Source organism: Delphinapterus leucas, chromosome 11, assembly GCF_059928025.1.
Source record: "Delphinapterus leucas isolate spDelLeu-1000000601 "Yukka" chromosome 11, BTC_Dleu_Yukka2, whole genome shotgun sequence".
Classification (NCBI taxonomy): Eukaryota; Metazoa; Chordata; class Mammalia; order Artiodactyla; family Monodontidae; genus Delphinapterus; species Delphinapterus leucas.
This window is the reverse complement of record NC_143139.1, coordinates 85,668,326-85,694,478: the sequence shown is the minus strand read 5'-3', so window position 1 is coordinate 85,694,478 and position 26,153 is coordinate 85,668,326. Positions and strand designations below refer to the sequence as shown.

General features: G+C 38.4%; 1 protein-coding gene and 1 pseudogene across 6 annotated transcripts in view; one reads left to right on the top strand and one right to left on the bottom strand.

Annotated features, from left to right (window-relative positions):
* WASHC4 (WASH complex subunit 4) overlaps window positions 1-9,688 on the bottom strand; it is a 60,215-nt gene extending 50,527 nt beyond the window's left edge. For 3 of the 6 annotated variants that reach the window (XM_022599968.3, XM_022599969.3, XM_089921207.1), the window contains exons 1-7: window positions 9,545-9,688; window positions 6,216-6,355; window positions 5,224-5,277; window positions 5,062-5,127; window positions 4,261-4,306; window positions 3,726-3,793; window positions 414-496 (exon numbers count right to left, since the gene is read on the bottom strand). In XM_022599968.3, coding sequence (XP_022455676.1) covers window positions 414-496; window positions 3,726-3,793; window positions 4,261-4,306; window positions 5,062-5,127; window positions 5,224-5,277; window positions 6,216-6,355; window positions 9,545-9,605 — 518 coding nt within the window. In that variant the 5' untranslated portion in view covers window positions 9,606-9,688. The remainder of the gene's footprint in view (window positions 1-413; window positions 497-3,725; window positions 3,794-4,260; window positions 4,307-5,061; window positions 5,128-5,223; window positions 5,278-6,215; window positions 6,356-9,544) is intronic. The other 3 variants (XR_002648300.3, XR_002648304.3, XM_030763483.2) reach the window with 2 other exon arrangements.
* Window positions 9,689-25,102: 15,414 nt separating this feature from the next.
* On the top strand, window positions 25,103-26,153 carry LOC115803687 (large ribosomal subunit protein uL22 pseudogene; annotated as a pseudogene).

The window sequence follows — 26,153 nt, the reverse complement described above, 5'->3', positions numbered from 1 at the left end:
CCCCACTCCCCAAGATTCTGTAGTTTAAGAAAAGTGTCACATGATTCTAATCCAAGGACCCTTCAATGTAAAGGAAAGAGGAAATAAGTAGAGAGAACTTGGTACATATACTAATTCTATATTAGCCTTTTCTATACAATCAGATTTCTTTAAGATTATTCTGTCAACATTCTCGTTCAGACAGATAATGGGCTCATTCACCATGGCAGAAACTGTCTTACTAACCTATGGATTACACACATCAAGTAGTGTTTAAAACATCATGAGTGTTCAAAGAACGCTGAATAAGTGAATGAAGGAATGAGTGAATAAGTGAGTGAACAAATGAAAAACTTTCAGATATTCAGCTAGTTTAAGAAAAACATTTCCTGCATCTCTATTAAAAATGTAAAAACATTTCTAAAATCCATTACTTGTTACTGATATAGAGGGCAGCCAACTGATGGACTACATTCATCACCACTTCATAGCACCTCGTAACAAAACAAGACAGTTCCTGAAATGACAAGTTGAGTATATGTTACAAGTTGAGTAAATGTCACTATTTCTGACTGAATTTTTATGGTAACAATGCTAAACAAAATAGTTTTCTACTAAAAATCTCCAGTTAACCTGCAGAAAGACAACTTCAAGCATCCTTCAAGCAATCAGTTCTTAATTCACCTCACAACGTTATTTCTACCTCTTTGCCCCTACAGCATTTCACTCATCCTTCTATTTTAAGTCTTGTTTTCATTACTCATATAACTCCTAACTGACAGAGACTGTCTTATTCCTTCTTTGAATGGCCACTGCCCAGTATGGTGGCTAACCCTCAACTGCTTCTCAATAAATGTCTGCCTATTAAATGAATAAATGAGTGAACATCTGAATGAATGAAGAAGCTCAGAAGCTGCCAGTTTAGAAAGTATGACAATGAGGGGAAGGGGTCTTCAGAAGTCACTCTGAAATAACTTCAAATGTTTATTACCTTGAACCTTATCTATGAACAGGCTTGGCACACATCAAGTGAAATATTAATTATCCCAGGAATATGTTTGTCATTAAATAGTTAACTCAACATCTATCCTAAAATATTTAGAACCTAATTAAACTTATGGCTGCTCTAAACTGTAAGCTCTATGAGGGCAGAAATTTCTGTTGGTTTTGTGCACTGCTGTATCCCAAGCATCAAGAACAGTTTCTAACATATGCTAGGCTCATAAAACATTTGTTGAATGTTTAAAAATGGAATCATATGCAGCTGTTAGATCCACAATTTAAATTTTTTGAAAGTGAAAATAATACATTTCAATTTTATTTAAACAGCTCTAGTTTTACATTTCTTATTAAACTTCTAAAAGTCTAATAAAAGCAGAGGAAAGAACAGAAAATGCAGGACAAACAGAAAGCACAAAACAAAAAAGCAGAAATAAGTCCAGATACATAATACACTATTTATATAAGACAGAAATAGAAATAGAATTAACCAATTAAAACACAGAAATTTTCAGATTATATAAAAAAGCAAAATCCAGATAGATGCAGTTTTAAAGAAACACAACTAAAACATAATGACACTGAAAGGCTGAAAGAATAAAAAGAATTAAAAAAAAAATGCTAACTAAAACAGAGCTGGGGCACTGATACTAATATCAAACAGATTTTATTAGCATTACTATAGCTAATGACCATATATGTAACTATATATTACATACATAATTATTATCACAGCTTAAGAAGATCACCACACAATAAAAGATTCCATTTACTGGAAATTATGAACAATTATAAACTTGTATGCACCAATTAAAACATCCTCAAAATAAGAAATGCAAAATTTGACAAAACTAGAGAAACTGACACATTCACTTCAACCTTGTAAATTAACATTTCTTAGACTCCTGTCCAGCAGGCTTCCTGTTAGGTTCTGCCAACAGGTGGCATTAAAAGCAGACTAGAAGGCAGGAAATGGACATCCTTCCTATTTCTTGCCGTTTTTATCAACATAATCCAGGCAGGAGCAGTTCACCGCAGCAATGGCAGCTTGCCCCAGGCTCCTCCTTCTTTCAGCACTACAGAACCAATCTTCAATTTTAAACTCTACCAGCAGCAACCAGGCAGCACTGCTTCCTCAGAGGTATGATACTAATTTCCTAGGGCTCCTCCTCCTATAGCTCCTAGACTCTGGCAACTCGAACCTTTTCCCTTTTTTACCCTAGATGTAGACGTGATATCTGCTTCCTCTGGCTTACCTCACTGTTTTTTCTTTCAGCCCTCCAATTCTTATGGAACCAATTCTCTATATTAAATCTCCTCCTTTTTTTTTTTCTCTTTCTTTCTTTAATTGAAGTATAGTTGATTTATAATACTGTTAGTTTCAGATGTACAGCAAAGTGATTCAATTATATATATATTTTTCAGATTCTCTTCCATTATAGGTTATTACAAAAGATTGAGTATAGTTCCCTGTGCTATACAGTAAATCCTTGCTGTTTACCTATTTTATGTATAGTATTGTGTATCTGTTAATCCCAAGCTCCTAATTTATCACTCCCCACCACCTTTCACCTTTAGCAACCAGAAGTTTGTTTTCTATGTTTGTGAGTTTGTTTCAGTTTTGTAAACAAATTCATTTGTATTATTTTTTAGGTTCCACATATAAGTGATATCACGTAATATTTGTCTGTCTCTGACTTACTTCACTTAGTATGAAAATCTCTAGGTCCAGCTCTGTTGCTGCAAATAGCATTATTTCACTCTTTTCTATGGATGAGTAATATTCCATTTTTGTATATATGTACCACATCTTCTTTATCCATTCATCTGTTGATGGACACTTAGGTTGCTTTCATAACTTGGCAATTATAAATAATGCTGTATCACTGGGGTGCATGTATCTTTTTGAATTAGAGTTTTTGTCTTTCAGAATATATGCCCAGGAGGGGCATTGCTGGATCAAATGGTAGCTCTATTAAATCTCCCCTTTTGAAATACCTCATGTGATTTGTTTTCTGGACTGAACCCTGACTGACACATACCATCATAGAGGATACTTTCGACAAAATGCTCTGTTAGGTAAGAAGACCAAAAAAAGTAGTAAAGATATAAAAGATTTGAATATAGTAGCATGCGTGATTCAATGAAATATATCAAATCTTATATCCAACAATCAGAAGGTAAGTGAGATTATGAGTACTGTTCCCTTATCTCCAATTTTTGCCTTTGTCATATTATATAAGCATTGCTTTTATAACAGAGAAACAGAAGTTATTTCATTCTTTTGATAAACCAAAAGACCTAGAATAACTAAAACTTTGCAGTGATGAGAAGCATATCTAAACTGAAACATCTGGTTAGAAGCCTCATGTGCTGCTGCTTATAAACCTCATCATAGCTCACATAACAGCTTAATGATCTCCATTAACAACTTTTTCGAACATAAAGTATCCTTTCCTACCAGGTACAAAATTTAAATTATTTTAAAAGGCATGGTGATAAACTGTCCATAAATGAAACTATACAAAGAAACTTATTTTGATAGCTTATCTTACTAAAAATGCTATGAAAATCTTCCAGGAATTACAATCTCCTTAACTATCAATTTAATCCATCGCCAACTAAATATCTTATCCTCACAGTACACATTCTTAGCATTTGAAGGTTTCATAACTCTTTTCTGGTTATGTGTGATTTACTCAAACTTTTCAAAGAAAAGGCTCAATAAAAAGTAAAAAACCATTTACCTGTAAGAATGAAATAAATCTCCCCATCTGAATTTGGCAATCGCCTTCCACCATGCTGGAATCTGTAGCTTTAAAAGGCAACATGAAGAATATTTCAATTTTTTATTTTAATCAACACCAAAAGAAAAAGTGTGATTTTTATTCATTAGGACATCTTCTAATCTGCATAGTATTGAAAACAGAATTTTTACACTGAAGAGAAAAATGAAACAATCATTAATCACACAATTAAAAGTAACCATCTGTTTCACTATTTAATGAATTCAAGGAAAATCCTCATCTAGCTACAGTGCATTGTAATTTATAAAAATATCAAAATAAACTTCATACAGAACTTGCTGCTGCTTCATCACTGAGGTTTTTTTTACCTGTTTACCAAACAAAAATATAAACCGACAAAAAATCTGAATGTTAATTTTCTCACACTAATACTTCACATGATCATGACAGTCCTAGAATTGCCAGTTAACTTTTTGTTCATTTCAATCACAAAAAAAAGCATCACAACATTACAATGTGAAATTTTAAAACTTACCTCCTTCTCCATAAAACAAGAGACCATTATAAAATTTAGTTTCAGCCTGTTTAAAAAAAATTAAAATAATTTTATAAGGTTGCTATTTTGTTTTTAAATTCCTAAGCTCTCTTAGTTATCCCTATTTAAGAGTAAGCAGATGACTACATCACATACATAAATTCACTTAAATTAAAAAACTGCTTGCAATATAGGTAAATGTAATTTATCTTTAGAGTACCAAAGATATTACTGATACTCAACCTTATTTCTTGATTTCTTTAGCCTTTACTTTGTCTTATCTGACCACTCTGTCATTTCCCACATCCTCCCACTAGTTCAGGAGAGAAAAAGCAACCACACAGTATCAAAAAGGTAGAGAAAAAAAGATGAAGTTTACCATCTTCTACCAGAGTTTTAATGGCTCATGGGTGAGGAAACACAGAACATATTAAAAATGCAAAGCTTTAAAAAAAAATCAGTTATATCCAGAAAGCCATTATATATGACAAGTAACACAGAAGGAATGCAGACCCAGACTCAAACCATTATTACCAGTAAAATGTTAGGTTGAGTGACACTCTTTCAGCTTCGGTTTCCTCATCTATTCCTCACGTACCTCCTGGGTGGTTGTTAGCATTAACGGGGTTAGCATGGTGTTTGGTACACAGTAAACACCCAGTGAATGGTACTCATTATTACTACTATTATAAATATACAGTTCATTCAACATTCACTAAATATTTATGCACACTGTACACATATAAGCACATATTTGCTTTTAAATCATGTTTTTAAGGTCTTAAGAGTACAAATAATTACCTCATATTTTAATTTCTTGATTTCACAACAAAGTGCAGCATAAACAGTGATGACTTTGTTTAAGACCTAGTTTCATGAGTAAAAACACAAAAGGAAAAAAGTAAATTACAGCAGATAACTAAAGCATTTTAAAAACAGATTTTTAGGTTTAGGAATCTGTACCTTGTTTTCAGTCTTTATGAGTTCCAAAAGGGAAGACTGTTCATAAGGCAAAAGCTATAGAAACAAAGGAAAATAAAATTTCTTTTTAATTTGAAAAAAATCATGAAAATTCTAAATACACAAACTGAGAGACTATCTCTCTTCTATGGAAACTTGTGTTCGACCCTGTACTCAGCACTAGCACCACACCAGATGGGCAGTGACTGCTAATGGCTATGGGATTTCTTTTTGGGCTGGTGAAAATGTTCTAAAATTGACTCTGGTGATAGTGGCACAATTCTATGAATATAGTAAAAACCAAAGAATTGTACGATATATGAATTACATCTCAGGAAAGCTGTTATTAAAGTAAGTCAACATGCGACTTAGGACAGTTGTCTAGCACATAATAAGGACTCAATAAATGTTAACTATAACTTAAGCGCCAACAGTTTCAAAGATAAAACAGAACTACCTCAAAATGGAACACAGCAGGAGTGACTTATTTTATATCTTAAAAAAATCACTCCCATATTAAGGTCCCCTAAATAGCATAAGGGAGCTTTTGGGAAATCATGGAAATATTCAGTATCTTGATTGGGATATGAGATACATGGGAATAGGTGCTTGGTAAAATTCACTGAACAGTATTTTAAATCTATGCTTCTCACTGTATGTAAAATAACCTCAATAAAAAAAACAAGTAAAGCTTCAATATGCTACTCCAATCCTCTTCATTTTCTTGATAATGAAAAACAAGTTAGCTCAAAGAGTTGGAGTTCGTGTCATTCTTTGACACTGAAGACTTTGAGTTTGTGTCATTCTTTAAAAAGGAAAACAAAAACACATGCATGGCTTAGAGAAAAGGAAATTAACCATTTTTCTCCAAGTTTATTTTAGTTCTTTTAGATTCCAAATAATAAAAATACATATCCTAATTGTGAAAACTGTTTTCAAGATACAGTATGTCCTTAAAAAGTACACATAAATTAAAAAATAAAACAAAATCAAACCTTTAATGCTATAGGATCAAGATTGAAATCCCAAACATCTCCAATTGAATCATCCAGTGCGTCCTCAATTCTTCTCAATTGAGAGGTATACTCCTCAAGAAATTTCCCATAATTCTTAAGCTGGACTTCAGCATGAATTTCTAAATTTAAATTTTAAAAGTTTGTAAGAAGTACAGGTAATGAATTACAAGACATTTACTTCAAATAATCTCAAAAGTCACAGCAAAGTAGATACTAAGCATTGTTAATGTATCACTTCAGAATGTCTGGACTTCTTGAAAATAAAGTTTTAAAGTTAAACAATAACTGAACTTTCAATCTTTTCCAAACAGATACGATAATTGTAAAAAACAGTAGATGTTACCACTTAGAGATATCATCTTAAAACTGCAACTTTAAAATACTATGAAAAAGTTACTATACCGTTTACTCCAAAATCTAAAATATGTGAATAATGCCTTAGACAACTCAATGTCCTGATTCTATGTTTCAGTCATAAACAACTTTTTTGTGCAAAAAAAAAAAATCATGACCTGATTTAGGTGCAAAAATCTGTGTTGTCATAGAAGCAAAATTTTAAAATGTAATGCTTAATTACACAGTAAACTACGTCTAAAAATACACCTAAATATTGTTTTTTAAATGGTTTTAGACCTGCTTCATCATATTATTCCTGTAATGCCTCAAATTTACCAAGATATTTTGTTTTAATTATTTAGCTATATAATAGAATTGGAAAAGCCACTAAAGGACAGTGAGTACAGAATACTGTGCTGATATTTACAGAATTTACACATTAATAGATGACTCTAGGAACTCACTGGAATAAACTGGACAATAAAAGTTTGCCTACTCAGCAAAGTTAATGACAGTAAATATTCCACCTTATTAAACATAAGAATTCATTACTCATTCCAAAGGCAGCAAATTCAACTCCAACTCAGTTTCTTTTATTGATGTGAATTACTTTATTCAATCGCTGTCTTCTAAAAAAAGGTAAAAATTTTCTCTCCTCAAATTAGCAATGCCAAGCAACTCTAAGATAAGGTATGTTCTAACTCATTAAGGATAAAGACCTAGCTTCACATTCTCCCCTATTTTGCAACTAATGCTCCAAATCAGGTGGATCAATTAGTTCATGAAGGTTCCCATCTCATTATAGCATTAATCTAGGCAATTCTGGAAAGCAATTAGTCTAGATATGATTCATATTCCAAAAATTAATGAAAACCAGGCACAGAGAAGTCCTCTCTTCCCTACAGCTTAAATTTTTAAAACTGCATTAAGATTCTCGAAATCCCAAGTACATGTCTAATTCTCAGTTATGTGGGAAATGACCAAAGCTGCGTTTAAACAGCAAATGAGTTCTTAATGGCAATGCGAGAAAAACATGCCAATGAATTATTCATTTAGTCTGTTTGGAAATTCATAAAGTAGCAGGCAAGAGAAAACCTGTAATAACATTAACGTTCCTTGCTGATAAATTTTTAAGTTGGTAAAAGTTAAAATAAAAAGACTTGAAATAAGAACTCCATAATGATTCTTCAAGAGTAAAAAATGCAAAAACCTATTTACATGCTTATCTCTTCCAACAGACTTAATTCCTTGTTTTATCTTTATATCCCTAATACCTACCACAGTTCCTGGCATGTGGAAAAAGTCTTGTGAGTGAATCAGATCATTCTGATTGAACCATTTTTCAAACCCAAAACATATTTTCATTCCCATATTTTGCAGATACTAAAGTAGGGAACCTCTGTCCATAAAACTTCATACATGACAAGGTGCAGTTCACTTTAACAGTAAATACAGTTATCTTCTCTGTAAACAAGTTGAAAGATTCAATACCACCAGGGTCATTTTTTCATGCTGCATAGGAGCTTATAACTTATGGAATGTTTTGTGAAAAACTGCTAACCATCCTGAATTAAGCTCATGCTTCTTTGAGAGGCTAATAAAACCTAATTACATCTAATGTGCCTGTCTTTTGTAAAATTATTATACGTAATTTTTAAAAATAAATTTATTTATTTTATTATTATTTTTGGCTGCAATGGGTCTTTGTTGCTGCACGCAGGCTTTCTCTAGTTGCAGCAAGCGGGGGGCTACTCTTCTTCGTTGCGGTGTGTGGGCTTCTCACTGCAGTGGCTTCTCTTGCTACAGAGCACAGGCTCCAGGCGCGCGGGCTTCAATAGTTGTGGCACGCAGGCTTCAGTAGTTGTGGCTCGCGGGCTCTGGAGCGCAGGCTCAGTAGTTGTGGCGCACGGGCTTAGTTGGTCTGCGGCATGTGGGATCTTCCCGGACCAGGGATGGAACCCATGTCCCCTGCATTGGCAGGCAGATTCTTAACCACTGCACCACCAGGGAAGCCCTACCCCTAATTTTTAAAAATTACATTCACCTTTTGAGAAAACTACATTAAAAAAACAAATTCACAAGCAGTATGTTCCAATCTCTCTTATATCACCTACGCAGATTCATATCACCAAAGGTCAGAAACAGATCACCAATTTGCATTCATCTTAGGTAAAGTTTCACTGAAACAGTTTGGCCTCTAAATTTTGCTGCGTGGAACTGAATTTGCTAGGTTAAAATGAGACAATCCAATTTTATTACGTAAAATCGGAAGCAGATTTGCTGTAATTTCTGAAACCTTTTTAGGTGCGCTGGAAACTACAGGGCATCACTTTTGAAAAATACCACTTAACGTAAATAAAAGGCATGGGAGGAGATAAACTTGACATTCACGTGTTTATTTTTTTACCGCGAAATGAGTTCTTTTTCGCTATCTTCTAGAGAAGATAAGCATATGAATACGAAGGTAAAAACACTCAAAACTTCCAAAAGTTGGTTTGGGAGGAAAACGAAGAAAGACAGGAAACCGAAACAGGAACCTGGACCTCAGCCTCACCTACCACTGCACGCTCTGAAGATCTGGCGAAAGCCCCAGGCGGCCAGAGACAAGGCAGCCTCCGATCCCCGGGCTGCGGGCCCTCCCCGGGCGCGCCCCGCCCGAGCCCCCGGCTGCACGAAGTGGACGCCGCGCCCCCCGGGCCACAGCGGGCTCCCCAGGACCACAGCGGGCTCCCCAGGACAGTCACCGCCCCGAAGGCCGAGCCGTGGCCGGACCTGACCCAGCATCGCCGGGGATCCCAACCCGGAAAGTTAGGTTCGCGAGCGCGTCCCTCTCACACCCCGAGGCGCAGAAAATGTCCCGAAGCGGACGGCTGCGCGCCGACAGCGACGCAGAGCCCTCCCGCAGGAGCGCTGCCGGGGCTGAGGCGGGCCGGGGAGCGTCCACCCGCAACCCTTGCCTGCCGCTCCCTTACTCTGTGAGCCGTCGTCAACGCGGTCGAACTCCCAGTCCGGGGACAGAGTCTCCACCGCCATCGCTCCGGTGCCTCCCACAGTCACAGCTCCAAACAGCCTTGGCGACGACGGCGGCCTCACCCTGGCGGCTGTAACCGCACGTGACTTCCGGCTTCAGTCCCGCCCCCACTCGCGAGGGCCGGCCGGGCTCGTTGCCCCGGCGGGTCGCGGGGGCCGCTGGGAAAGCGAGTCCTCCGTGGTGGCTCGAGGAGGCTGCCGCGGCGCCGGCGTTGGTCCTCGCGGTGTCCTCCCGTTCCTGTTTAGGCCTCGCCACCGTTCAGTTCACTTTTCACGCCACATCAATACCTTCAATTTCGCTCTGCTATCTTCGGGCCATTTTTAATACTAGGAGAAGTGCTCCCTCAGTCTAGCCTAAAAAGGGCAAAATTGATGGGGTTGGGGCTCAGCAGACGCGGTTCTCTAGGACGTCGCCGTCCAGGCGCTTCTTCCCAGAAGCCCGTTTATCCTACGTCTTCCCGGTAGTCACCGTCCGACCTCTTGTTCTGCACGCCCTATGCAGATTGTTCTTGAGAAAAAAAGCCGTGTGCAAGAGGAGGAGTTTACTTTACGAACACCTTAAGCGAGGAATTTTACTTCCCCGCTGATATTGCGCTCACCGGCTCTCTACCCACCTCTTCTTAAAAAGGCAGGGGGGAAGAAGAAGCGCTGTTTAAGTGGGTTCTAAAAGGTACCTACCCGCTAACTGGCTTTTCGGTGAACAAGGATCCGTGTTACCCAGTAAGGCTACATGTCTACAAGTATTTGCACAGCAGTGTTCATTGCTGCATGGTTTTTAATAGATACTAGTAAGAATCCAGGTAAACGTCCATGAATAGGGAGTAATTACATAAAGTTTAATATGGCCATACTACGAAATACTAGATAACTGTTAAAAGAAATGAAGTAGGTTTATAGAGACATGAGAAACTGACAGGAGAAAAATGTGTATTTGTGGTTACATTTGTATATTTATATAAACGTGTACTGGCATATGTGCATGTAGATGCATAGAAAGAGAACTCAGATCACACCAAACAGGACAGTTGTCAACTGGAAAAGAGTATGTGTTGGTGATTAGAAAGTGAATTTTCAAGTTTTATTGTGTCTACTTACATGTTTTTAAATCTTTAACAGTGAGAATTTATGAAGGTCTTCTGTAGTCTTAAAAAGGACCAAAAATAACTAACTTAATCAAAGCTAGTAAACGGCCTCTTGAAAGAGCATTCCCTGAGGCCCTTGAATCTGCAGTAGGTCAAATATTTGAGTGCCCACTAGGTACCAGGTACCATGCTAGATGCAGAGGTTATTATGAAAAAACAGACAAGAAAGGTGGGTCCCACCCCTATGGTGCTTGCAGTCTTAGTGGGCATTTTAGAAAGGAAAAAAGAAAGGAAACTTGAAAATGACAGGTAACATCAGTGCCTCACGGTTGGCATTTTTCCTTTTACTTATGTGTGATCATGAGTTTGACTTTGCTGTATCCTTCACATTTGTGTTAATCACTGTAATTAATCTCCCAATAGCTCATTATGCTACATTGAAATTACAGGTCAGAGCAATTTGAATCTGCATATCCACTAATCTATTAAATCAGTGCAAGAGGCAGTGTCATGTAATAATCAAAAACACAAGTTTCTACAGTCAAATTGTGTAGATCCAAATCATAACTCTGCCACTTACTAGCCATGGGGTTTTGGGCCAAGTAATTTAACCTCTGCTTCAATTTCCTCATTTGTAAAGTGGGAATAATAATAGTAAACTCCTCATAGGATTGTTATGAGAACTAATTTAGTTCATACATGTAAGAGGCATAGAGCAATGCCAGCCACATACTATAGAAATGTTTGCTGTTCTGACTCATCATAGCCTTAATTTTAAAAGAAATCTCAGGGATTGCCTCTATTTTTTTTAACTTTTTATTTTATATTGGAGTATAGTTGATAAACAATGTTGTGATAGTTGCAGGTATACAGCAAAGTGACTCAGTTACACATATACAGGTATCTGTTCTTTTTCTAATTTTTTTCCCATCTAGGCCATTACATATTATTGAGCAGAGTCCCCTGTGCTATACAGTAGGTCCTCAGTTGGTTATCCATTTTAAATATAGCAATGTGGACATGTCAAGGATTGCCTGTCTTGAGCTTACATATCTTTAAATCAAATTCCATGCCTAGAATTTACAACTTTATTAGAGAATTACAAGTTAGATACTAAATCTAAAGCACATTCAGGGACTTCCCTGGTGGTCCAGTGGGTAAGACTCCGCGGGGGTCCTGGGTTCAATCCCTGGTTGGGGAACTAGATCCCACATGCATGCCTCAACTAAGAATTCGCATGTTGCAACTATAGATCCCACATGCCGCAACGGAGATCCCATGTGCTGCAGCTAAGACCCAGCACAGCCTAAATAAATAAATAATAAAAATAAATATTAAAAACGGTCCACATCCTAAATAAATAAATAAAGCACATTCACTATAAACTGAAATGTGCTCTCTGAAAGTTATTTATTACAACAGATGTTCTATATTTCCCAGGCCTAGGCTATCAAAGGCAAATAATCATTTTGAAAACTTAAATATCCTTCTTTCTACTTTTCTTCATTCTTAACTACTTTCTGAAAGGCAAGCTTGGAACTAGAAGGGCAAGTATTGTGCTATTTTGAGAGTTTCAAAGAACTTTAGAAACGTTGCCTTCAGAATGTGCCTGCCCTCTGGCACCTTGCCTTTAACCCTTATACCCGCAACTTAAGTACCAGTTTATTCTGTACCAAAACATAGTGAGTGTGTGTGTGTGTGTGTGTGTGTATAAAACAGTGCTAAGGTCTTGGTGAACTTGTTTCTTAATATACATTTAAAGTATGTTTCCTACAATAGAAAATCTATGGTAATAACTCACTAAAGGCATTTCTCTTAGTAATTTGTCAGAGTCCTATGTGTATCTGTCAAAAAGATACCTAATATGGTAATTCATATATTTCTTTACAAAATAATCTCTCACCTGGACAGGAGTCTGAGTCTTCCTAAACCTATCATGACAGATCTTTTCTTTGCATTGTCCACACCACTGAGTGAAGTTTCTCAAAACCTATCTGATCAGGGAATGCCCCACTTTAAGTCCATCAATGAATTCCATTGTCCTTGGCATGGAGTTTACACTTCATAGGATGGAATACAAGGCTTTTTCCAATCTGCAACAGAGAACATATGGCCTGCAAAGCCTAGAATGTTTACTGTCTAGTCCTTTACAGAAAAGATTTGCCAACCCCCCGTCTAGAATCATACAGTTATACAAAGTTTATTATGAAAAACAGCAAAGTCTCACCCACCCCCTCCCCCATTTTCCTGTCCCCGACTTCTATCTCTCTTAGTTGATTATTTTAATACTTACTTCCATTTCTCTAAATAGCATAATGACAATATTCTTTAATTTTCAACTTTGGGAATTATATATTGTCTTCCCACTATGGGAGATGAGGATGTAACTATCTTTATCCCCTCACCCCACCATCCATATCTCTGCCATCCCACCCTTTTTCCAATATAGTTATATAATAATTTTGGTAGGTCAATATTCAGTGTTATGACTCTATTAACACAACTCATAGTTGAGCCATGTAGTAGACTATGATATTTTTTCCATGCAAAGCTTTTTATTTTTCCTGGCATAATTATTTTGGGGTTTTTTTAATGTTGTTTGCTTAGTTTTGTTTTTACCAATTCAACCTGAAAGTCTTCACCAATTGTCTAAATTTCCTCTCAGGATGTTCAGATGCCTGAGGTGCTCCATTAATTTCATCATCCTACAAACGGCTCCTAGAGCTTTCTAGCTCACTACCATCTGGACATTTTTATTAAGTTCAATATTCATTAAATTTTTTTCTTTGACATAGTAATTATTTTTATTGTGCTTTTGAATGTGTTTTTCAATTTCCAAATGCATGGGGATTTTTGATTTATCATTCAAAATTGATATCTAACCCAATTTCATATGGTCAGAGATGACGGTCTGTGTGATATCGATTCTTTCAAATATTATGAGACTTCCTTTATATCCTAATTTGTAGCCTAATAAGTGGTGAAATGAGAAAATGGATGTGAGCCTGAAAAAAAAGAGGTGTTCTTTAAGTATTGAATGCAGAGTACTATGTTCATCAAATCAAACTTCTTAATTAGAGATACAATGAAGTTTTGTTTCAGCCTCCTGATTATTCCAAAAATCTGCCATTCAGCTGGGTTTTTGGATTCCTATACTCATGGATGACCAATGATTATGGGATCATGTAGGTTACCATCATACCTGATTCTGTGAATCCCCGATTGCACTGAGCACTCCAGCCCTGTGCCTCCATAGTATTTATTTTGAAATTGTATGTTTGTATAACTGTATCCCCTGTTAGGCTACGTACTATTTTCCTATTATGGCTGTAACAAATTGCCACAAACTCAGTGGCTTAAAACAGCACGGATTTATTATCTTACAGCTGGGGAGATCAGAAGTCCGACATGAATCTCACCGTGCTAAAATCAAGGTCTTGGCCGGGCTGGTCCCTCCTGGAGACACTGAGGGGAGAATCCACTTTCCTGCCTTTTTTGGCTTCCATGCATTATTCCAGTCTCTTCTGCCATCACATCTACTAGTGACACTGATTCTCCTGACTTCCTCTTATACGGACCCTTGCAATTACACTGGGCCCATCCAGACAATCCACGATAATCTCCCTTTCTCAAGAACCTTAACTTAATCACATCCACAGAGTCCCTTTAAACAGGTAAGGTAACATGATCATAGGTTATCATAAACATAGGTTTGGAAATTAGGACATAGACATATTTGGAAGTCTATTATTCACATCTGTACATATAGTACATCTTTTCTGATAATTCCAATATCTGGATTTATCTGTATGTCTCTACTCTGTTGTTTGGTATGTGTGTGGGGTTTTATTTTTCCCCCTCTTGGTTTTCCACCATTTGGTCTTGTTTCCTGATAAGGCTGATAAATTTTTTAGTGCATCCTGGTCTTTAAGTATGAAAAATTACAGAGATAAGTTGAGGATCTGGATGGTGTTATCTTCCTCCGGGGCGGATTACTATCTCTTCTGGAAGGTTATTAGAGTAGGGGCAGACTACTTTAACCCAGTCTAGACTGTTCTGATTCCAAACTGGGTTTTTGTCTTTGTGAGGGCTGGTCTATTTCTGTATCATCTTAATCCCAGGATGTAGCTCTGCAGGGGTGCTGGGCAAGTCCTGCCAAACCTCTGCTCAGCTTTTCAACCTCGCAGCTGCTGCTTTCTGGTACTTACAAATCAGCAAATGCCTTGAGGTTCACCTCTCTGGACCTTCTCTCCTGAATCTCGATTTCTCAAATCCTCACCTACCTAAGTCTCAAATGCCTTCAAAAAGATTTTTAGCGACAAAAGCAAAAATGGACAGATGAGACTACACCAAACTTAAAAGCCTATGCACGTTAAAGGAAACGATCAACAGAGTTAAAAGGCAACTTATGGAATGGGAGAAAATAATTGCAAATCATCTATCTGATAAGGGGTTAATATCCAGTATACACAAAGAGCTGCTACAATTCTACCATTAAAAAAAAAAAAAAAGTGGGCTTCCCCGGTGGCACAGTGGTTGAGGGTCCGCCTGCTGATGCAGGGGACGCGGGTTCGTGCCCCGGTCCGGGAGGATCCCACATGCCGCGGAGTGGCTGGGCCCGTGAGCCATGGCCGCTGAGCCTGTGATCCATGGCCGCTGAGCCTGCGCGTCCAGAGCCTGTGCTCCGCACGGGAGAGACCACGGCTGTGAGAGGCCCGCGTACCACAGAAAAGAAAAAAAAAAAATTCTAGAGATCTGTTACACAGCAATGCGAATATAGTTAACACTGCTTAACTGTACACTTAAAAACGTAAATTTTATGTTATGTGCTTTTTACCACAATGAAAAATTCTCCCCCCAGAAAGATTTTAAAATATATTTTACCAGCCCTTCTAGTTGTTCTCAGCAAGAGGGTTGTTCTGACATAAGCTAGGCAGTCATAGCCAGAAGCCATTTCTATTTTTGTTTTTAATAAAGTTGTTTACTTCCCTGTTTCCATTCTTTTCCCCCTGTAGCTAATTCTTGACTTAGTAGTCAGAGCTTGATTTTTAAAATATAATCAGAGTATTCTACTCCTTTGTTTAAAAAACTATCAGTGGCTTCCAGTTGTGCCTACAATAAAATACAGCATCTGTAGGAAAAACCTGTGTACCTCGCCAGCATCCTCTTCAGGCTCTTTTTCATTCATTATGATCCAGCCACATTGGTCTTTTAGTTCCTCCAACAAACCGAGCTCTTTTTCACATGAAGGCCTGTACACATACTGTGCCCTCTTTTTGCCTGGAAAGTTCTACCCCCCACTGGCTATCTTCCAGTTATCTTTGATATCTCAGATTAAATATCACTTCCTTAGTGAGGACACCCCTGACTACACAAGCCCAAATAGGTACTTCTATTATATGAAATTCACTGTATACTTCTTTCGTTTGTAGCTCTCATCAAAACTTTGGATCATTTATTTAGGGGTTACTTGCTTAATCATTGCTTATCTCTCCCACTAGATTATAAACTCTATAAACATCCATGTCTCTTTGATACAGTTCAATGCCAAGTATAGTGCTTGGTATACTACATATATTTATATATATTTGTTGAAAGAATAAACCAATAATTATTTTTTCAATTGCTCTATAATACTCATTTTACAGGAAATTATTTCCTCTTAGTCAGGAGGTGGCATTGTTGGTTAAAGAATGTGTAAGTGGAAAAAAAAATCACTTAATAAAGTGGCTTTTTAAATTAGTCACTTCTTCCACCAGTATTTAATCAGGACCTTCTCTGTTTGATACACCATAGTGACTAAAATCTTCCAAAGAGCCCAGTTGTCGGATAAGATATATTATTAAGGCAATTTTAGTTAGGGAGTGGCAAAGTACAGTCAGCAGACCCACTATCTGCTTTTGTAAATAAAGTTTTATTTGGAAGACAGTCATGCCCACTTATTTGCATTTTTGTCTATGGCTGCTTCACGATACAATGGCAGGGTTGAGGGGTTGCAACAGTGACCATAAGGCCCACAAGCCTAAAATATCTATCTGGCCCTTTAAGAAAAAGTTTGCCAACCCTTGTTTTAACTCCAAAAGAGCAAAATGAACAATATACATATACACACATACATATATATGTTTTTCTACATAAGTTTTAGTTTACAGAGTGGGTTGAAATAACCTAATTTAAAAAAATAACTACCTTAGAAAAATCTTATAATCAACATATTAAAGTAATCCACAAAGATACTTCTGTGTCCTTCTCAGGAGGCACTGGTGGCAGCCTAAAGCAGTCACGTGAACCCACGTGCAGCTAATAACAAAGAAAAGTAGACAAAATATAATAAAGATAACTTTTTAAAGATCTGAAAGACAATGAATTTAGGCAGAAACCACAGAATTTACTCAGCAACTGGTGATAATTATGAATCTGTGGCTTTTTACCTGACAGTGTCCCTCACTCCTTCAAATACAGGAGTGAAACACTGCAGTCTTTTTTTTTATATGTATATATGTTTACTTATTTATTTTTGGCTGTGTTGGGTCTTCGTTGCTGCGCGCGGGCTTTCTCTAGTTGCAGTGAGCAGGGGCTACTCTTCCTTGTGGTGCGCAGGCTTCTCATTGCGGTGGCTTCTCTTGTTATGGAGCATTGGCTCTAGGCGCGCAGGCTTCAGTAGTTATGGCATGCGGGCTCACTAGTTGTGGCTCACGGGCTCAGTAGTTGTGGCTCGCAGGCTCTAGAGCGCAGGCTCGGTAGTTGTGGTGCATGGGCTTAGCTGCTCTACGGCATGTGGGATCTTCCCGGACCAGGGATCGAACCCATGTCCCCTGCATTGGCAGGAGAATTCTTAACCACTGCACCACCAGGGAAGTCCCAACACTGAAGTCTTATTGGCTCAAGGTGGTAGCAAACTAAGTTCAAGATTGTTAGAAGAGAACCTGGAAACTTGGGAGGGAGTCCTGAAACAAAGGACCCACAGAAGGGAAAAGATCAAAAATCCAAGTAAAAACTCTATCAAAATCCTTGGCTGCATTCAACTACATGCGCAGGACCTGCTGAAATATAGCAATAGCAGTCAGGAGTCCTTGGAAAACAATAGCATTGGGTGAGAGGTGTGTTTGCTGCCCTCTGACAACATATATTCCCCAACAGATGTGCACCTCAGGCAGCAAAAGCTGAAGCCCTATGGGTTTAAGATAGCAGAGAACAGAAACAGGGCTAGCAGAGAGAGTAGCTTGACATTTAGAAGGGAAAACTGATCATTAGGGGAACAGTGAAGAGGGTGAACCCCATAATCTGAGCAAAAACATTGGCCAAATCTTTGTTTAAATGGAGAACTAAGCAGAAATATAAGCTACTGCACTCTACAGGGTTTGAGTCCAGGCAAATTCACTTCTTTCTAAATTAAAGCCACAATAATTTTCTTAAGAATGTAACAGAATCCAGAATGTCAGTGAACTTACTTTTTTTTTTTTTACAACAAGTGGTAAATTTTAACTGACTAAAATCTGACAGAATTAGAAAGAAGAAATAGATAAAATAATTATAGTTGCAAATTTTAACATGTCCCTCTCAGTATTTGATATAACAAGTAGACAGAATATAGAACTGAAAGATACTCTTAACCAGCTTGTCTTGATTGATATTTATAAAACATTTCACCCCAAAACAGCAAAATAGACTTTTTTTTCAAGTATACAAGGAATACCCAGCAAGACAGGCCACATGCTAGGCCATAAAACAAGTCTCAGTACATTTAAATGGATTGAAATGTTACAGTTATATTCTCTGACCACAATGGAAAATTTCTAAATATTAGCATGAATCTAAAGGGCATTATGCTGAATGAAGAAAACCAGTCTAATAACTTACATACTACCTGAGTCCATTTATTTGACATTCTTGAAAAGATAAAACAACAGGGATAGAGAGCATGTCAGTGGTTATCAGCGTTCAGGGGTGGTTGGTAGACATGACTACAAAGGGATAGGGCAAGAATTTGGCGGGGGGGGGGTGTTAGGGGAATGGAACTATTCTGTATCCTGATTGTGGTGTTCCTTATACAAAATCTATACATATGCTAAAACTTATAGAACTGTATACCAAAAATAAAGTCAATTTTACTGTATGTTAATTTTAAAATGTAGTGGTGGGACTGGCCTTCTTGTGCATCTGGTTCTAGGATTCAAATGATGTCAGATCTTGACTTTTCACTGTTTCTCTTCCATCTCTTGCAGATTTTGCTACATTCTTCAGGTTGCATATGCTAGCCCTTGGCAACTTCAGACTCATATCAGCACAATGTCACATCTAGCAAAGGAGAGATAAAGAGCATGCTTAACTGATAGCTCAAAGAGAAGTCCCAGGATTGTCTTGTAGGCCTTGATTAGCCTTACTAGGATACTTTGCACATTTTTAACCAATCATTGTAATTAAGAGGGTGAGAGGGATGCCCTGATTGTCTTACTGCACATCTCCACCCCTGGCTCCAAGGGGGTTTAGAGGAAGAGGTAACTTCATAGAAACCACATGGCCTAAGACGGGAGGAGAAACAGATCCTCACATGAAAACCAGAGTACTGTTATCCCAAGATGAGGGCTTAGATGGCGGGAGGCAAAAGCATTACATGGCCATTACATTAAACAGCCATTTGGTCATTTGCAGTCAAGCAGACCACACTGTCACTATTTGCCAGGTACTAGAGCAAATAATTATTGATTATTACAGTAGGATGATTTTTTTTAAAAAAGATCACCATTTCAAAATTCCTTTCAGAACAATTTCATCATTTAGGTGCTTCTTATGTTTAGGCTCCAGGATAAAAGAGCTTCTAAGATTTTAATAATTTATTACAGGTTCTCAAAGGAATTATGCAATTAACTGTTTTCTCTAATCAAAATGAAGATTATCAAAAGAGAGAAAAAACTGGGGGGGAAATTTGAAAGGTGATCAGTTTGAAGGGTGATGATTTAAACAAGAAATTCTCTTGGCAGAAATATGGTTTGGAGAACCTCAGGAGTGTGAGGGAAAGTTTTCTCTATCACCAAAGTTTGAGATTCACAGTGGTGTTAGGTGTATCCCTCATGATTTTTCTGTAGTCAGCTAGATATCTCCACAGGAACTTCCCACAGGCATCTTATCCAATTCAATTCACCTACAAGTGAACTCATGAGCTTCCACTCCAAAACCTGCTTCTCATCCTGTATGCAATCCATGTCTTAGTAAATGGTTTCATTTCCCACAGAAGCCCTCATTCTCCCTCCATCCGTCAGTCACAGGGTTCAGCTGACTTTAACAATGTCTTTCAAATTGATCCCTTCTGTCCTTCCCACTGTAATGGGGATTACTTGTTTGGCCTATTACAGTTTCTCCTAAACGGCCTCCGGTGTCACTTACCACCTTGCATACTGTTAAGAAAAGCATTTTCCTAAAATGCAATGGAATTTCCTCCCTGTATTGCTTAACTATGCTTCAGTGAGGAAAAACACCCAGATGTTGAGTAGTTATCCTTGAACCGTGGGATTGATGATTTGATGTTTTTGTTCTTATACATTTTGGCATTTTACAATATTTAGTAATGAGGGAAGAAAAAGATTCAATGCTTTCCATCACCTACTTAGCATGGTATACAGGCCCTATGAGACCCCACACCACCTCTCCATCTTGGCCTACTCCCCCTGACTCCAGTGAATACTCTTTGTTAGACCAGTGGCTTACAAAATGAGCTTAACAAAGTCTCTTCCTGGAAGTGCCTTGGAGGTCACAGCAGGGGATTAAGGGCTCTCCTTCACTCAGAGGATCCCCTTGCCCCTGTCTTTTATTTCTTAATGTATTGGGCTTTTTCATGATATTTCCTTTAAAAAATGTATTTTGCTTCTAATTAAAGGTTTAAAAGTGGTTATCCCAGTTACCATCAAGAAAGCATTTTCTGATCTTACCGTGCTCTTTCTCTCCTTCATACCTTTTACTTGCTGTTTCTTGTACCTCTGATGCTGTTTCCACCTTTATCTTTTGGTAAACTCTTCCCCTTCAAAACTTACCTTTTAGAGTGAGGGGGGTCAGAGTGGGCAGGGTGGTAAATCTTTTGTGAAATCCTCCCTTATGATGTGAAACTGAGCTAGTCACTCCTTTCTCTGTTCCTCAGCCTCTATCCAGTCACTAGATTCATTTATTTCTGTGTTCCATAAACATAGATTCCATGTGTCAAGAACTATGCTAAGCTCCCCAATGCTAGGTTTTCCAGCTGTGCTGCTGGGGTCTTCAGGGGAGGGTAAGAAGGAAGCCCTGACTCACCATCTCAGGATCTGTTTTATTTCTTTCATGGATTGAGCCTCTGCCTAAGATTTCCATTCAGAAAGGTTTCTGCCACGAATAATAAGCAAGTAAATAGTTTGAAAATCGCAAAAAAAAAAAAGAACTATGCTGAGAACCGGGGTGCAAGGTTGATCAGCACACTGACTAGCCCTGAGTTAGGTCCTCCTGCTTTGTGTTTCCATAAAACTCTGTTTCATCTTTTATAGCACTGATCACACTTTGCTTCTTTGCCATTCCCTGCTGGACTATAAAACAGCGTGAGGGAAGCGCATCTTCTGTCTCGTCATCTCTCCATGCCCACCAACTACCACAGAGCCTAGAACATGGTAGGTGCTCAAAAATTATTTATTGAACCCTTGTCCTTAAAGTCGACACAAATTGGTGGGGGCAGACATGATGGAACAATATATTATTTATTTATTGCACAGAGATTACTGGTGGGAATATGAAAGCGGTGCTGGTCATTTCTACCCTAGCAGTTCTCCTATGATACAGTTTATTTCTTTGAGCCATTTTTCTTGCTGTCCCTGAAAGCTTTTGATTGAATGCAGGAAAATAAACAATTACAGAGGTTCTAGATGATCTTATCTTTCTACAGAAGAGATTGACCTTATTTTTTGGCAGGCAGCTAAAGTAGGGCAGATCAGTTCATTACAGTGAGGGCTGAGCTCATGTGAGGCTGGGCTGCAGTCTTACAGCAGTTGCTCTACCTCTAGATTACACTCGGGGGATGCCTTCCAAGAGTATCAGTTGAGAGGGATGAGTTGTTTCCTGGATTACCTCATTCTGGCAGATGTTCAGCTCCAACTTATGGGTACTGGAAACTCTGCTTTGCTTTTTAGCCATTTTCTGCTTGGTTCTATAGCCTCTAATCCATGTATCTTAAGAATCAGTACATACCTCAAACTGAAATCAAGTGTCAGGGGACTCCCCTGGGGGCACAGTGGTTAAGAATCCACCTGCCAGTGCAGGGGACACAGGTTCGATCCCTGGTCCGGAAAGATCCCACATGACGCGGAGCAACTAAGCCTGTGTGCGCCACAACTACTGAGCCTGTGCTCTAGAGCCTGGAAACCACAACTACTGCACCCACGTGCCACAACTACTGAAGCCCACGTGCCCTAGAGCCTGCACACTGCAACTACTGATCCCATGTGCTCTAGGGCCTGCGTGCCACAACTACTGAGCCCACGTGCCACAACTACTGAGTCCACACACTGCAACTACTGAAGCCCGTGCGCCTAGAGCCCATGCTATGCAAGAAGAAAAGCCGCCACGATGAGAAGCCCGTGCACCACAACGAAGAGTAGCCCCCGCTCGCTGCAACTAGAGAAAGCCCTGCACGCAGCAACGAAGACCCAACGCAGCCAAAAAAAAAGCATAAATCAAGTGAGTGTCAGGAGCTAAGTTCACCTCTGTATCTCCCTTAGTGCCAAGATCTTGGCTCAAGTCCTGGCTGCTCAAACTCCATTTGTTCTCTGTACCGCCATGAGATTGCTGAAATCTGCTGGTTGCTCTGCCTTTTGGCCCCTACTCCAGTTCTTCCTGCTGTAGATTCCTCGGCCAGTGCTCTCAAGTATTTGTTTTATCATGAAGTTATTTTCACTTAAACAATAATCAAACATTAATAATAATACAGGTTCAAGAGTGTGTTAATTAAAATGAGAATGTATAAAGGAAACACCATTCTAAAAATGAATAACGTAGAGTATTCAGTAGAACAAATTCAAAATAAATAAATACACACAGCTCTGTTTCCAAATAGCAAAAATGGCTGCACATCAGTTTGAGTCAAATAAGCAACCAAACAAGAGTATGAAAACTCCTAGAATTTTATTCTAAAATCCTGAAGTTGACTATGAAAGTAAAATTTTTCTATGTTTAAAAAAGTTTATAAATTAGGGCGTCCCTGGTGGCTCACTGGTTAAGAATCCGCCTGCCAATGCAGGGGACACGGGTTTGATCCCTGGTCCAGGAAGATCCCACATGCCGCGGAGCAACTAAGCCCATGCACCACAACTACTGAGCCTGCGCTCTAGAGCCTGTGTGCCACAACTGCTGAAGCCCACGCGCCTAGAGCCTGTGTCTTGCAACAAGAGAAGCCATGACAATGAGAAGCCCGCACACCGCAATGAAGAGTAGCTCCGGCTCGCTGCAACTAGAGAAAGCCCACACACAGCAACAAAGACCCAACTCAGCCAAAAATAGAAACAAATAAATAAATTTATATTTTAAAAAAGTTTATAAATTATATGACTTGCAGTTTCATAAAATTCTGAATGAATGTTCTATCCAGGACAAAATAGATCCCTGAGCAACATATCATATTTGAACAAGGCCCCTGAATGTCACAGATATCAGTCACAAAAGTAAACACTTATCCATGGCAGACCGAGTAAAGATTTCAGTGTGATATTCTAGAAGGTCAAGACTATAAATCACTTTTACTATACACAGCTCTACACACAGAGTTATTTGTGGGAATTCTTGGGTTTCCACTTTACACATCATCTATCACCTAATGTGTGAAGTCAGTTCAGACATATGCAAAAAGTTGTACAAGTTACTGTATTTACAAAAATGGCACAAAAGTGAATTCAACAGTCTATGCGTGTACATACTTCATTCACCTCTTCAACAAAAACAAAAAGATATTCTAACACTACAGAAGTGAAAAACACTAGGTACCATGGGCTCGCTTACATAAGCATTAGGGTCACACAAGGTTACACCAGAATAGGCAAATATTGCCCAGGAAAAATTCTATTTTTAAAAATGAAACAAGTTTAAGGCAAATCAAGTTCAGCTACAGGGACACAAGTCTTTCATACCTGCTTGAAATATGTGATGTCTTCTAATCTGTGGTCTTAAACTAATGTTTTACAAAATCCAAAAAGAAAAAAACAGAGGAAAGTAACAATAGAGATTATATGAAATAAGAAAAATATTAAAAGTTTAAAATTAAGTGAAGAAACCCAAAACATTAAAATCATAAAATTTGCTTATTACTTGTTAGAACTAGTTCTACACTAGAAAATAGGAAATATATACAGTTGTTTTCAGAAAATTACTTTATACTGCTCTGATGTGTCTTTTTCACTGGTGCATTGTTTAATCCAAAAATTATACACATTCAAATTTTAAGATTATACCCCTTCAAGAAACAGCACATCTCACTGCTACTTATCAAGCTGTCCCAATGACATAGTGTATGAAAGGAAACAAATAGCTGAGAAGTAATATATTAAGAAGAAACAATAAAAATGAGAAGATTCCCAATTCAGTTCTTTTACTCAGCCAGACAGTTCACTAGCCACAGCAATGGTCTCTGTTTGGAAGTTCCTGTCGAGTAGGAGACATGGTCCCTAGACACCTATGTCTCATCTGAGGCTGCAGTAGAAGTTGCTTGAGGGGCAAGATAGAGGCAGGGGATTAAGAGGTACAAACTACTGTGTACAAAATAAATAAACTACAAGCATATATTGTATGACATAGGGAATGTAGCCAGTATTTTATAATAACTATAAATGGAGTGTAACCTTTAAAAATTGTGAATCACTTTTTTGTACACCTGAAACGTATAATATTGTATATCAATTATACCTTGATAATAATAATAATAAAAGAAATTGCTTGATCTTAATTTTTTCTTTATCCATGTTGTAATTCTCAGAATTTTTTAAAAGGCTTTTTTGCAACTATTTCCTCAAGAGCTCTGCCCCCAGACTTTCTTCTCAGATGAAGATAGCTCGCTTTCAACTTTGCATCTTCATTTTTCTCTAGACTAGGCACTTTTTCTCTCATTTCTTTCATCTCAGCAAAGATGTCATGGGACGGTCTGCAGATCCAGGGCTCCCTCATACACCTGACCCTGGGAAAAGCAAAGAACATGCCATCTCTTCCAGTGACTTCCCCCTATCATTATTTAGAAGTGTATTTCATAATTTCCAAAGAAGTGGCGATTACACTAATTACCTTCTTGTTATTGATTTCTAGCTTCATTCCACTATAGCCAGAGTCAAACTCTATGACTTACATTCTTTATAGGCTAACATACGGTGAATTTTTGAAAATGCTTTGTATGTATTGAAAAAGATTGTGAGGCATCTCTCTCGAATGGTGAATCCTCTGGTTATCGCTGCCATCCTGGCCTTGGCGGTGCTGATTTCGAGACCCTCCGGAGCAGAGTTCCATGCAGGGGGATGTGTTGGAGTCCCTGGCTTGGCGTCCCGTTCTCTCAGGCCTCTGCGGGCCGCAGAGGGGCTAGATGATTGGGAATGGGGCTGGCAGGGGTACAGGCAGCCTGTGGTCGGTGACGACTCTGGAGGTCCAGTGTCTCGCAGTGACCTCTAAAACATGGTTTGCTATTCACTTGAGCCAGAAAACCCCACAAACTCATGCAAGTCAAGAGATTCAAATCTTCATGTTCACTTTCAGAACACTCGTGAAACTGCCCAGGCCAGTAAGGGTATGCATATCCGTAAAGCCACCAAGTGTCTGCAAGATGTCACTTTAAAGAAGCAATGTGTGCCATTCCGTCGTTACAATGGTGGAGCTGGTAGGTGTGCCCACGCCAAACAGTGGAGCTGGACTCAGGTCGGTGGCCCAAAAAAAGTGCTGAATTTTTACTGCACATGCTCAAAAATGCAGAGAGTGATGCTGAACTTAAGGGCTTAGATATAGATTCCCTGGCCATTGAGCACATCCAGGTGAACAAAGCCCCCAAGATGCGGCACAGGGCTTAACAGAGCTCATGGTTGGATCAACCCATGCATGAGCTCTCCCTGCCACATTGAGATGATCTTTACTGAAAAAGAAGAGGTTGTTACTAAACCAGAAGAGGAGGTTGCCCAGAAGAAAAAGACATCCCAGAAGAAACAAAAACTTATGGCCTGGGAATAAATGTCACAAAAAATAAATGCAAATAAAAGTTTAAAAAATAAATAAATAAAAAGAATGCGTATTTGGTAGTTGGGTGCTTCTAGATGTTTTAATTAGGCCAAATGCATTAATCATCTCATTTAAATATTCTGTATCATTGCGAATATTTTGCCTGTTTCTATCAGTTATTAAGAGAAGTATGTTAAAAATCTTCAAGTATGAAGTAAGTCAAAGAGAAAGACAAATACAATATATCACTTATATGTGGAATCTAAAATATGACACA